The 13,581-nt window shown below is 34.8% G+C and overlaps 1 protein-coding gene across 1 annotated transcript; it reads right to left on the bottom strand.

Moving 5' to 3' along the window:
* Window positions 1-3,222: 3,222 nt before the first annotated feature.
* LOC115997026 (pollen receptor-like kinase 3) lies at window positions 3,223-6,187 on the bottom strand. The gene is made up of 2 exons (XM_031236474.1): window positions 4,822-6,187; window positions 3,223-4,271 (listed from the first exon to the last, which is right to left on the bottom strand). Exons 1-2 carry the CDS (start codon window positions 6,185-6,187, stop codon window positions 3,577-3,579), a joined length of 2,061 nt encoding a protein of 686 aa, XP_031092334.1. The 3' UTR covers window positions 3,223-3,576.
* Window positions 6,188-13,581: the final 7,394 nt, after the last annotated feature.

The raw sequence follows: 13,581 nt of genomic DNA, 5'->3' as shown, positions 1-13,581 counted from the left end.
TGTACTTGACCCTATATATACCACAAATTTCTTAGCCATCTCATTCACGCTAAAATAGTACTCCGTAAAAAATAAGTAAATGGATAAGTTAATTAATGAGGTGACATACAAAATCTGAAATATAAAGTTAAAGTGGAGATTCATCACGTGCGTACATGCATGCTTGCACGTATACAAAATCACGTAAATTGAGAACACTTAGAGGATCTAATTAAATGCATTTTTTAATATGTGATTTTTTCAATAATGAGATGAGCTTATTACAACTAGGATAATAAATTATTGTGTCCCCTGGCCTCCTAATTAATGCATCTTTTTATTAGTGTATAAGAGCTGTTTATTAGTTGGCAAAACCGTATGTAATATAGTTATATAGTAGCAAAAAAAAAAAAATTAGTATAACCAGTTAAGTGGAACTTGAAATTTTGTTGTTACAAAATTAATTGTTTAATCAATTTGGTTGTGCTGTTTCCAATTTATTTAACTTTCAAAATTGTAAGTTATTGTATTGTTTCAAATATTTAAGTTCATTGGATAAAATTTGTAACAAATGTCAAATTTGAAAATGCTAACAAAGTTGGGAAATCAAATGTGATAATTAATGTCACAATAGTCATGACAATAAGCAACCATCATTTAAAAATGTTGTCCGAGAACAGTTGATGATTTGTGACCTTCAAGCAATTATTCGTGAGTACATATACTACTCAAACTATTATTTATAGGTACTGCTCGAACTATTATTCGGAGTACCGTTCTGGAAGATTTAATTCTGCCTCTTCAAAATTGATTGCAAACTAATTTCAATTTTTAATTTTAGAATTAAATTCCAGGTTGATGGGTTGAAGTTTACATATCTGAAATTACTTCACATGTTAATGTCATTGTTTAATGCTGTTAAATCCTTCATCTCCTATAAAGACAAGGTGTTGGGCAAAATTGTTTTAGTTGTTGATTTGAGAACCATAAAATTTTATTTTGTTTTCTCAATTCTTCTCTCAGCATTCTCTTACGAAAAACACTGCAAACACTTCTATAAAAGTACTAAGTGCTCATCTTGTGTTCTAGTTCGTTGGCTTTTTCGTTTGAGTGCTCAAACGTTAAACCGTAATCTGTTTTATCTTGGGAGACTGACGCTACAACACTCCTAGCACCATCAGGAGGTAGCAAATCAATTTTAAGGAAAGTGTGTGCTACACACGACTCAAATTTTATCCTTCTTCTCCTTTCTTGTTCGCTAGATTTGTATTAAAAATTATAAAATCCTATTTTTGTGAACATTCAGTATGTAATTTGTGAACATTCAATATATAAATTGTGTATTTTGATTCAGGTCTACCTTGCAAATGTGGACTCGGGTCCATGGCATCCTGTATATGGTAATCGGATCTCCTTATATTAATTGGATATTTATGGTAGGGTTGTTTTATTAATGAGATGAGAATGTGGTTTAGGAAACATGAGATTGGGACTGATTTGATTGCATTTCCATAATACATAACAATTATTTTGACTGGGCTAATTTCATAGATCAAATTACCATATATATTTTGGACATACACTGTCATTGGGCTTTTGGGCCATTTGAACCTATACCATCATTAACATTACAAGTTGTCATGCATTTGCATGTATTTTCACAGTAGTAACAGCATTTTACAGTCACTTTCTTCTCTCAAACTTTCATTAATTTCATTATTCAATTTATTTTAGCCCGATTATATTAACGTTGCACTAATTATTCTCTAATAAATCGAATTAACCAAAACAAATAAATAATAATAATAATAATCCCAATCTCCTAGGCCTCGAGAAATGTCTAGAGTCGATCTAGCTAGGTGATTGCGACATGGGGTCTCGAGATCCATTTTATTATGAAAATCTTGGCCCAAGCGGATTGTTCACCTTTATTGATGATGTGTTGGCCAAATAAGAATAATAGAAATCTATTTGAGTAATAAAAGAATGAAACATGGAGCAAAATAAGCTTCATTAAATAGGTACAACCAGAATGGTTCAAACCCTCCACGGCTCCACCTCCAGCATAACAACACACAATTAATCCACTTAGCTATACCAACTCTTTTATATTAGAGGACAGGAAGTTTCACTTATGCATGGAAAGTGCGCTAGAAGCAACGTAGTGGGAAGGGACACGTGTGACCAAGAATGAAGATTAGTCAATGTCGTACACGTGTCAAACATTTGGAATGTCTTCAACACTATATAAGATACCTTTGTCTCCCCATAAAAGGCACCCTTTGGTTCACTAGATTCTCGCACGGTCCAGTGGTCTGTGATGGTAACTTCCAATAACAACACCGTACCATCTTTCAATTCCCCACGATTACATTAATATTATTTCTTGTACGTACTTTTTTTGAGCAATAATACTACCAATTTATGTGTTTGTGATTCCTATGGCTTTGATAACATAACTCGCTATAGCTGTTTTATTAGCTAGATAGCATTGATTAGCGAATTAAATCATCCAATTAGAGAGTATTACGCCAATCCATTTACGTACACTGTGCAAATTAAAGAGTGTCACGTTCACTCACTTACAAGGTGCACATTTAATATAAATACATTTCGGCAATGTTTGGTAAATGGTCGATAAGTTAAAATTTAGTTAGTTTGATTGGTCAACAAATTATTTTAAGTTTTTGTAAAATAATTTATTGCATTAACTTATTTGGACGATAATCCAAAATTTGAAAAGTTAAGAAGAGTATCGTTTTTAGTTAACTAATTGGTCTTGATATAAAATAACCATTTTACCCTTGTCATCCCTAGCATTTATATCTCCTTTGTTGTTATCTTTATGTCTTGCCTTTTTTTTTTTCCTATTTTCGTAACAACAATTATAATATAATGTTTATCTTTCTTTCTAATGTTACTCATCCTTTTAAAATAATAATAATAATAATTTAAGAATTAATAAATTAGCACAATATGTGTATAGCCTTATAGGTCATTTTACACATAATCAGTAAACAATTAATTTATAAATATTTTTTATAATCAATTAATATCATCAATTAACTCAATCAACTATTAGCTAACTTAATTAGTTATTGCCAACAGCCATTTATACTACTTATTATTATACTGTATCTTTATTGGATTAAACATCTGACTTTTTTTCTGGTCTGAAAACATGAACCCCTTTGATCAATATTGTAAGTTGGATGAATAAATCACAATATAATTTTTTAGAACTAAACACAAATTTATGATTGAATTGTATCTATACTGTTTAATATAATACAATACAATTTTATAATAATATCCTATATTCTAAACATGCAATACTACATTTGCCTCTTTCCAGCCATATGATCCCCAATTAAAGCTAAGAATTACAGAGTAAGGAAGATGAGCTTGAAAATGGAGGTGTAGATGATGTTACGTTGAAGATATACTAATTAATTATACTGTACTAAGGATTCCCTAGCTTAATTGCTCAGCTCAAGTAATGGCCGTTTGTTTAATCACTTACGTTTCAGCTTAAACTAAGAATCATCTAATTAAAGCAAATTAAAGCTAATAATTAACGCTACGGTTTCCGATCGACTACCTTACTTCAGCGCCGTCGCGGACGACGGCGACGCCTCGACCTTGTTCAATTTGATCCGCGTATCCATCTCGCAGCGACGGCATCGACTCCGTCGTTCTCGTCTCCGGTGCTCCTTCGCCGCTGCTCGTCGGAATTTCCTCTATCCGCCTAATCACTTCCCTAAGGGCTATCCGATGCTCCGGATTACTGTCCGCACAGGCGACGCCGATGTGCAGGAGCTGCCGCATCTGATCAGAGGTGGATTCCGACCCCGCAATCTCCGGATCGAACACCTCCGGTTCTCTCCCCTCCCCTATCGACGTTTTCACCCACTGAACCACGTCGGTTCCGCCGTTCCCGTTGTTCAAATACTGCGACGGAAATTTGCCGGTGACGACTTCCAGGATGACTATTCCGAGGCAATACACGTCCGATTTGGGGGTCACCTTGTTGTATTGCAGCCCCTCCGGTGACCGGAACGCCAAGAGTGCTTGCGGCGCCTGTGCGGTGTTTATGAGCGAAACGTAGCCGTAATCGGAGATCACCGCCTCGTAGTCTTCCGTCAACAGAATGTTGTTAGATTGGAGATCCCCATGTGGTGCCTGGTATGAAGTTAGTTCGTTGTGGAGATAACCTAATCCTCGCGCAACTCCCCGTATGATCTTTAACCTAACTGCCCAGCTTAACTCCGAGTGCCAAATTCCACGATCACCTGAGAATTAAATTTTAACCACAAAGTGAAAATGTACTAATATTTTTTGAATACTACTCACGGTCTTACAATGCAATATCTGTTCATAACTATTTTCTTAAATTAATGGAGCACAAAGAATTAATATAGCATCCACCAAGGCTCAAACTCACCCCTTTCATATGAGGGTGCAATAGGTACTATCAGTATTCTCTTTAATGTTGTAATATATTCATTAGTATTCTCTCTTTATTCTTGTAAAAAATGTATATTTATTCATAAATTATGATTTTAATTGTTAATTAAATTTTCTTTCTTAAAAAAAGTTATGCATATTTGTCTGACTTGCGGGCCGACCCATCAACCTCATAAGTGGGCCATGGTTACTTGAATTTTAACGTGTCGACTTTTTGGACCCTTCTAAAAAAACGTGCTATGGGACTAATCGACGTAATGGGACAAACTAATTCTTTTTTATAGTATTATTATTTGTGATTATCAAGTTAACATATTCATAAACTCAGATCAATTTTAATACTAGTAAAAGTGATAAATTTTGGGTTTTACTTACCGTGTAGTGCGTAGAGTAAGCTGCCTTTGGGCATATATTCATAGACCAAAAGCTTTTCATCTTGCCGGAAGTGATAACCCAAGGGGGGCAAGATATTCCGGTGCCGTAACCCTCCGAGACGCCGGAGTTCAACATCGAACCCATCTTTTCCGACTTTGTTCATCTCTTTAATTCTCTTCACCACCACGGCCGTGCCATTCGTCATGGTGGCCTTATAAGAAGAACTCAGCGTCCCATTCCCGATCACCTCCGCCGCCGCCTTCATCAAATCCTGCAGCCCAAACTCCCCTTTCTCCTCATTCACCATTATCAAATCCCCCATTCCGTTATTACTCCCTGCTCTCTTCATGCTCCCCGATGCTCTCCGAAACGAGTTGAGTCTCCGGCCACTTAGCTCGCCGGCGCTCATCCGGCTTCGCAGCCGGAACCCGATCGACGACGGGTCGTCGTAAGAGTCCCGCTCTTGAACTCCGTTCCTCTCCTGCCGGCGCTTCAGGATGACTATTCCGACGACCATGAGGCCGAGTAGAAAAACGCAGAATCCCATGATCGCGAGTGAGATTTTTCTGGAGTTACTATCGGAGGTTATGCTGGTGCCGGGGCTGTTGCCGTGGCCGTGGCTAGAACTGGGAGAAGAAGAATGTGAGTGTTGGCCGTTACAGGGTTTTCCGATTTTTGCGCCGCAAAGACCGGGATTTCCGTGGAAGGACGAATCGTTGAATCGTGCCAGGCTGGCAGGGATTTCCCCTTGGAGGTTGTTATTTGCCAGCTCGATTGCGTGCAAGGTTTTCTGTTTGAATTCCGGTATTTTCCCGGAGAAATGATTGTTTTCGAGGTGGAGTTCCATAATTCGCGGTAACCTAGCGAGGGAAGAAGGAATCGCGCCGGTGAAATTATTGTCCGAGAACCAAATTTTCTTCATAGACCTCATCTTCGCGAAATAATCCGGCGGAATCTCGCCGGAGAATTTGTTCTTCGAGATATACAGAGCCTTGAGCGCGCCGATATGGTTGAACTCCGGTATAGATCCGGCGAAGGAATTGTGCATAAGAGTCAGAGTTCTGAGCCCGTGGATTTGCGACAAAGCGTCCACGTCAATCTTCCCCGATAACCCCATACCGCCGAGACGAAGTCCTGTAACGACGTCGTTTACGCAAATCACGCCGATCCACAGATGCCTCTTGTCGCAGGGATCCGTGCCGGCGCGCCAGGAATCGAGAGCCGCCGCATTGTTGAACGATTTCTTGAGCTTCAGCAGCGCCTCCCCGTCGGAGACGGTCCCGCCGGTGGTTGGCACGATGATTATCAAGAGAACGCAGGGGAAGAAGAGGAATGTGAGGGCATGATGAGTATGAGCAATGCCCATATTATATATGGTATAGCGTTTCAGACCATGATGACGACGACGATGATGATGTTGTGTTTTGTGTTGCGTGTGTTTTGTGTTCTTTTCCCTCTGCGTTTTTTTTTTCTGGGTGGATTGATGAATTGAGGAAAGAACGAAAGAGCCTGAGAACGAGGGCGGCCATGAAACTTAAATAATATGAGGTTTTTGTTCGGTTGACCGTTATTGCCGTTGGATACTAGGATTTTCTTGGTCCACTATAGTCAACCAACGATTTGCAACGGTAATAACTGCCACCACGTGGCATATTTGGGTTTTTTTTAGTATATAGGTATTTAGTATAAGTGACTAATCATAACCTCTAGTTTTCTATCTTAAGAATCACTAGAGAACATAAATTCAAGTTGCATGAATAGCCAGGGTCAATCAGTTACCCGCCTTACTCTGCACACAACATATTTGGTATTATACAAAGTTCTGATATGAAATTGGCAAATAATACTATGGATTGTGGTCCAAGTTGTAATATAAATCATGGGTAAATGTTTATTTTTAGTATGAGTTAATTTTAATTTTTGTCTTAAATTTATAGGTGTTTGTTTACTTTTAGTTTTTTTTTTTTTTTAACTTTTTCCTTTGGTCCTAGTATTATTGTGACATGACCATTCTTGGTCATTAATCAACAAAATAGTTTAAATACCGTTAGATACAAGGACATTTCGGTCTTTAATTTTTTTTATATATATAAAAAGGACTAAAAGTGGAGTGTCATTTATAAATTTATAACAAAAAATAGAATTAACTCATTTTTTAGTATATTAAATGTTAATTTTAAATATACTGTAAGTCAGTCATGATCCATTGTATAATGATTGAATAAAATATGAATCAACTATTCACAACTAGACTTGATAATTTAATTGGACTGTAAAAAATGGCCTATACTTTGAAGGATTGTTAGCCCAATGGGCATGACATATTGGGTAATTACAGTTTTTTTTTTCTCTAGTAACTAGAAGGAGCCAGATCTATGGGTATAGTGAGAAGGGCTAATCCAAATAAAATGAGTTTGGTTCCCCTAAAAATTATTGTTTCGAGTTTGAATCTTGTGAACTCAATAAATACTCAGAGATTAAATATGATGATACTTTCTAGTAGAATATATTCTGCAGGACTAACTCAATAAAGTCGATCTTGACAAGTTTAAAAGGCAAGCAACTAGCCTAGCCGGGATGAATGCCCAAGGTAAGAGGTGCATACCCGAATTTTAATAATGTGCATATGATGACATTCAAAGTCAACTCCTTATAGAGTATAATAATACCAATATAAGTATCTCCTTCACTTAATAAGGAGGGGAAATAATTGACTCTTAGCTCATTAAGTAATTTGAGAGGAAATTATTTTCCAATGCAAATATGAAACTAAAGGTGAATCCTTAGTTAAATTGAAAACATGTTAATACGATTTTAGTCTAACGAACCAATTGATAATATCTCTCCTCCATGTTCCTTATCCATTTTCTAATTCGTCAACACACGCAACACTCAACTCATTTGTGCCACTAAGTCAATTTGAGCATTGATTAACTTATGTTCCAAATTGACTAAACTCATCACCTACAATACAAAAGCTAAATTCATTATTTTCTTTTATAGCTCAAAGATTTTTTTTAATTAAAAAAAGAACGATTTTCCTACTTTGAATTTTCTCTTTTTTTGGCAATATTGTAGAGCTAGTGTCATTTTTCCTCCTTAGAGCATCTACATCATAAGTTTTTTTGAGGTTTTTGGTACAATGCATGCCTACATGGAGTAAAAAGAGTGTAGGAAAGAGAAACTAGAGGTGCTTCTGTTATTTGGGGTCCTTGGAACAGTGTTTGTGCAGCGCGCGGGGAAATATATAACATGAAGGAGCTGTACACGTTTCGCACACAGCAGGCGCCCAACGGGCGCGTCAGAGATGCGTCTGACAGATTTGTTTGTTTTTTTTTTGTTTTTTTTTTTATAATTAGATTTGTTTTATTTTTTTCCTCCCCGCCGTTTTCTCTTTCCTAATCACACTTACAAAAATTTCTCAAAAATTACAAAAAGACCTCACTTTTAAAGATGCTGTTAGATGCTTCCAGGAAACCTGGGCTAAACCCCAAGATAATGTAATAATTTCTCTAAAATAGTAGCCAAATATAGGGATGGAAATGGATTGACTAATATTAGGTACTTAATCCTCAAGTGAATCTTAAGATGAGTGATACTGCAAATTATATTGGAGGCATGTGTCCCATTTATAACAAGTAGAGATATATATGGAAAGATGATAGTGAATTCTTGTTATTTATATGGAAAGATGATAGTGAATTCTTGTTACTTATTAATTATATAATTAAGATATTGTAAAATCAAGTACAACGTAATTGAAAAAATGGTTAGTCATCTATATGTGATAAAAATAACTTTTGTCAAATATAATAATGAGTTAGTACATGTAGTATTACCAAATCAAAACAACTTGTTTTATATTGTAGAGATGATAAGTTATTTATAGGGAAAATGGTCAAATAGGCACCTAAACTTTATCCCAAAAGTCAATTAGGCATCTAAACTTCAATTAAACCCTTTAACATGTTAAATTGAGTCAATTAAGCCCAATAACCGATAAATGACCTGTAATAACAAGTCATTTCAATTCCGACGACCGGCGACGGTCGAACCGTCGCCGGTCGCTATTTCCGGCGGAAGGGCGACCAAAAGGTCGCCTTCCCGCCGGAGAAGGTGACCTGAGGTTGCCTTCCAGTTGAAGGCGACCAGAAAACGTCGCCTTCTCCGGAGAAGGCGACATTTCCATCGCCTTCTCTGGGAGAAGGCGACCTTTTGGTCGCCCTTCCGCCGGAATATGTTGTTGGCTGCCGGATTATGTCGCGGGAATTGAAATGACCTGTTATTACAAGTCATTTACCGGTTATTGGGTTTAATTGACTCAATTTGACATGTTAAAGGGTTTAATTGACTCTTTTAAAAGTTTAGGTGCCTAATTGACTTTTGGGGTAAAGTTTAGGGGCCTATTTGACCATTTTCCCTTATTTATATTGAATGCACGAAGTATGTGCTTTAATAACAAGTTACAAGTGGTCAATGTGAGGTTCCTTGATTAGATGGTATAATCGGCCGATCAGGCAGCATGTTAATGTCCCGTAACATCTATTACAATCTATGTATTTAGAGCTATACATGTGTAGTATGACTAAAGTCTAAACTAACATTTGTAGGCCAAGATGAGCTGAGTGAATTTCTCCCAACTAAATAGGTTTGGATCAGTCATTGAATGTTGATTCGTGGACCTAAAGTTTAAACTTATTTTTTGGATTATAGCGTTATTTGGTTGCTCTATAACCTCATTAACATATGCAAGTAGTTTGAATATTATTACACAGTAAATTTGTAAATGGAATACATTAATATACTCTACCTAGACATGATAGTTTTATTATGCACATTTATAAAGTTAAACTCCATATTCACTTATTCTGTTGTTATCTTGTATTGATTGAATAAAAATATTTAAAAAAATTAAATTAGTATTGTGAAGAATAAGGGCTTGAATTTTGGATCAATAGGTGGTCCATTGATTATATTATATGGAATTATTATTGGGTGAGTAATCTGCATAGCCAAATGAGTGAGATGAAACAACGTAGTGGTTAAATATGAAACTAACTTGATAACTTCAAAAAGTTATAGGCACAAGTGAGGGTTATGGAGGCGGCAATCTAGTAAAAAGAAATATAAATTTAATTTGAATAATAATTTCAATTCCAATCTATTCTGGACAATTTTTTTACTCATTCCAATCTTTAAATATTTAATTTTAATATTGATTCTCATATTCTAACTAACCAATCTCATATATATATATACACACACACATACATAAAATTTAATTGAAATTAAAGTAGTTTGGTTGGTAACTGGTAAGCCATATAGTTTGTATGCTAGGGATCAAGGGGCCAATTCTTCAAAGTTTCCTTTTCCTTGGTAGCACAATGGAACAAGAACTTTTTAAAATAATAATAATAATAAATAGTCTTTTTCATTTTAAAAAAAAAAAAAAAAACGAGGGTCCATATCAACTTAAAAAATAATTAAAAATTTCAAGTAAATAAATGACTAATCAATCATTGCATGAAAACCTATTTGTAATTTGTAAAAAAAAAAAAAAAATACAGATGGCATAGTTTTTAATTAATGGCTTGATTACACAAATTTAACAAATTCAATTACATGAAAATTTATTGGTAATTTGTAAAAAAAATACAGATGGCATAATTTTTAATTAATGACTTACACAAATTTAACAAATTCAACTTTTACACTTTTCCCTTTACTTTTTTTTTCTTTTACTAAAATATTGCATCTATTCATTAGCTAAAGGGTCACATTTTTCTCCTTTCATTTCCCCTATTCAATAATATCTTATGAGAATAATACTTCACAGTAGTATCGTATAGTAGATATTTTTCCTGTCTTCACAGTAGAATAGTACACTAGATATTTTTTTTTAAAAAAATACTAGGGAGTATTTAAATTCTCAAAATCTAATTCCACATTTTATTCTCTTATACAAATTTTATACGTAGACATCTTTTTTGAAGCCCACATAATGAAAATAATTAATTATTGCTTGTCACGCCAAGAAATAAAAATAAGGAAATAAAGATTCACGGTGTATTTGAAAAGCAGAAAAATGACTTCTAGAAAATGAGTCATTTTTTTCACACATTTTTCCTTTCCATTGTTTGATTGCAATCCATAAAACTATTTTATATGTTTGGTTCTTTTTTTTTTTTTGAAAAATGAATAGAATTATTTTTTATTTTAAATATTTAAAATATACAATAATTTATTATTATTATTATTATTATTATTAAAACCCACAATCGTCCACGACCAAAAGTCCCAATCCCACCCCTCAGCAATGACAATTGGTGAAGAAGATGTATGATTGGGCGACAACGGTGGAAGCTCAATGTAGAGCATGGTTAAACAAATCGCTAAGCACAGACGGTTATTAATCGACGCTTAGGTACCCGTGTATTTTTTTTAAAAATAAAATAAAAAAATACACGCGTGTCTAGGCACCGACGACAGTGAACAACAAATTCATTCTGAAAAATTTGGTTTGGGATAAGAAGTTGCTTCTCGAAAATGAGTTACTCCAAAAAATGGAAAGTTATTTTCTAAAAAAACATTGCTATTTTTTTATTGATTAGGCACTCATTTTTCATTGACTTTTATTTTCACCATCTTGTCAAACACACTGATAGAAATTATTTTTTAAATTTTCAAACACACAAAATTTTTTTAAGCATAATCAACAAAAAAAAACAGAGCAGAGTGACAGTGCCCGCCTGCCCGGCAGTGGAACGTTTCGCACGGGATGTGCGTGCGCACAGAGCCACAGATAGATTTTTTTATTTTTTTTTTGAGAACACAGAGCCACAGATAGATAGATATATGAATTTCAGACCTGCCCTGCCCTGGCGGAAATGTGAATCTGAGTTTTCCGCCGCCGGGTCCCTCCACCAGCAACTTGAGGCGTCGGCACATAAGACTAAAACCACTCTTCTTTCTCCTACAGGCTACAACTGTTCTGCACATTATGCTTGAATTGACGTTTGGGGTAGAAATGGAAACATTGCTCGCACCTTATTGGCCATTCTCTCTTTTTTATTTTCTTGAATCTTTTTCACACGTTTCACGAGCAGGTGGATGATTCATCATTCATCCTCCCTTGCATATCTTCTTTATTTCTCCTAAAAAGAAAACAAATCACTTTTATTGCTTAATTACCAAATCTTAACTGCAGATGATGGAGATGATGTTTAGTTTTGTGATCAAAACCCTTTAATAAAAGTGAACTTTATTATATTATATTATTGGAAAATTTATTACTCATCATTTTATTATTTGGGGTGAAGGGACCATTCATCCACATGCTCCGTTTCTTTTTTCTTTTTATTAAACCGAATAATTAATTACTAAATACCAAATTATGTAAGACTTTTAAAGTTGAGAGACTTAATAACGCAAAAAAAAAAGAGTCAAATATCAAATTGATAATTTCGCTATTGTCAATAGACCATTTCGGTAATTAACTCAAACATCTTTTATTAAATTAGAAAATGGACTATCGCCAAACAGCGTGTGCTCATATGGCATGTAATGACTCTTTCATATCATCGATCATGAGATCGAGGAGACGGTATTTACTCTTTATGCTTCAACATGCTAAGTAAGTATAGATGAATAGATACTACAATGTTGAGTTAAGAAAATGGACTAACACTTTTAGTCATTATCATACTTTTTTATAGTGAAACCCTATAACCAAACACCCCCCATCAATGTTTGTGACAAAAATTGAACATCACCCTACTGGCCTACTGTTGAAAGTAAGCAATCAGTCACAGTACTACTTAATACTTATAGAAAAAAATGTCAAATAGACCATCAAACTTGTATGGTTCGTGACTTCGTGCAATTAGATCATCGAGTCAAAGAAGTGTGTAATTAAACCATTTAATATTAAAAATGTGTGCAATTAACATTATTTGTAGGTAAGTAACAAGTTGCCAGCAAACTTTTGATTTAACATGCCACATAGAAAATCAAATAATATTTTCTTTAATTATTTAACAAATATAATATAACACCTCCTCTGTCAACGGAGGTGGCGAAATTCTCCATCGTCGCTGACGTGGGAGGTGTCTTCCTTCTACGTAGATGGAGGAGGCAGACTCCTCCTCCATCTACGTACGAAGGGCAGGTTTTTTTTTTATAATTATTTTTTATTTTAAGTTAGGGTCCATGACGAAGAAGGGAGTAGCCATGGCTACCTCACCCTGAAGTTTTTTTTTTATATTGTTAAAATAATAATTAAAATAAATTTGTATATATAAGTTATGTTAGTGTCATGTAATTAGTCAAGTAAGTATTAATATTTAAAAATTAATTATATTAAATGCCAAATCATCAAATTAACTTGTTTAACTTGAAGTAACAAGTAAAAAATGATAAATGCACGTTTTTTACAGCCCGTTTGGTTCGATGGAAAAGATTTGAAGGAAATGGAATTCAAATTCCATGGAAAACAAATTACCAGGAAAACAGATTCAACTTTTGGTTGGTGGAAAATAAATTACTGGGAATATAAATTTCATTGTTTGGTTGAATTTGGAAGGGTAAGGAATTATGAATATAAATATCAAAATGCCCTTAGTAATAATAGTGATAATATATATACATATGTAATTAATAACTTTTGTTGAGGGTAAAATAGTCCAAGCCTTCATATTTTCTTCCCACACCCCATGGAAAACAAAATACCTACTCCTATCAAAGAATTACTTTTCCTTAACT

Source organism: Ipomoea triloba, chromosome 11, assembly GCF_003576645.1.
Source record: "Ipomoea triloba cultivar NCNSP0323 chromosome 11, ASM357664v1".
NCBI lineage: Eukaryota > Viridiplantae > Streptophyta > Magnoliopsida > Solanales > Convolvulaceae > Ipomoea > Ipomoea triloba.
The sequence above is the reverse complement of the archived record's forward strand: the minus strand, read 5'-3'. Positions and strand labels throughout refer to the sequence as shown.

Excerpts from the sequence above, each read along its gene's own strand:
- LOC115997026 (XM_031236474.1), bottom strand. The coding sequence starts at position 6,187 with ATGGGCATTGCTCATACTCATCATGCCCTCACATTCCTCTTCTTCCCC. Across the intron at positions 4,272-4,821 it reads CTTACTCTACGCACTACACG|GTGATCGTGGAATTTGGCAC; the intron begins GTAAGTAAAACC and ends TTTAATTCTCAG.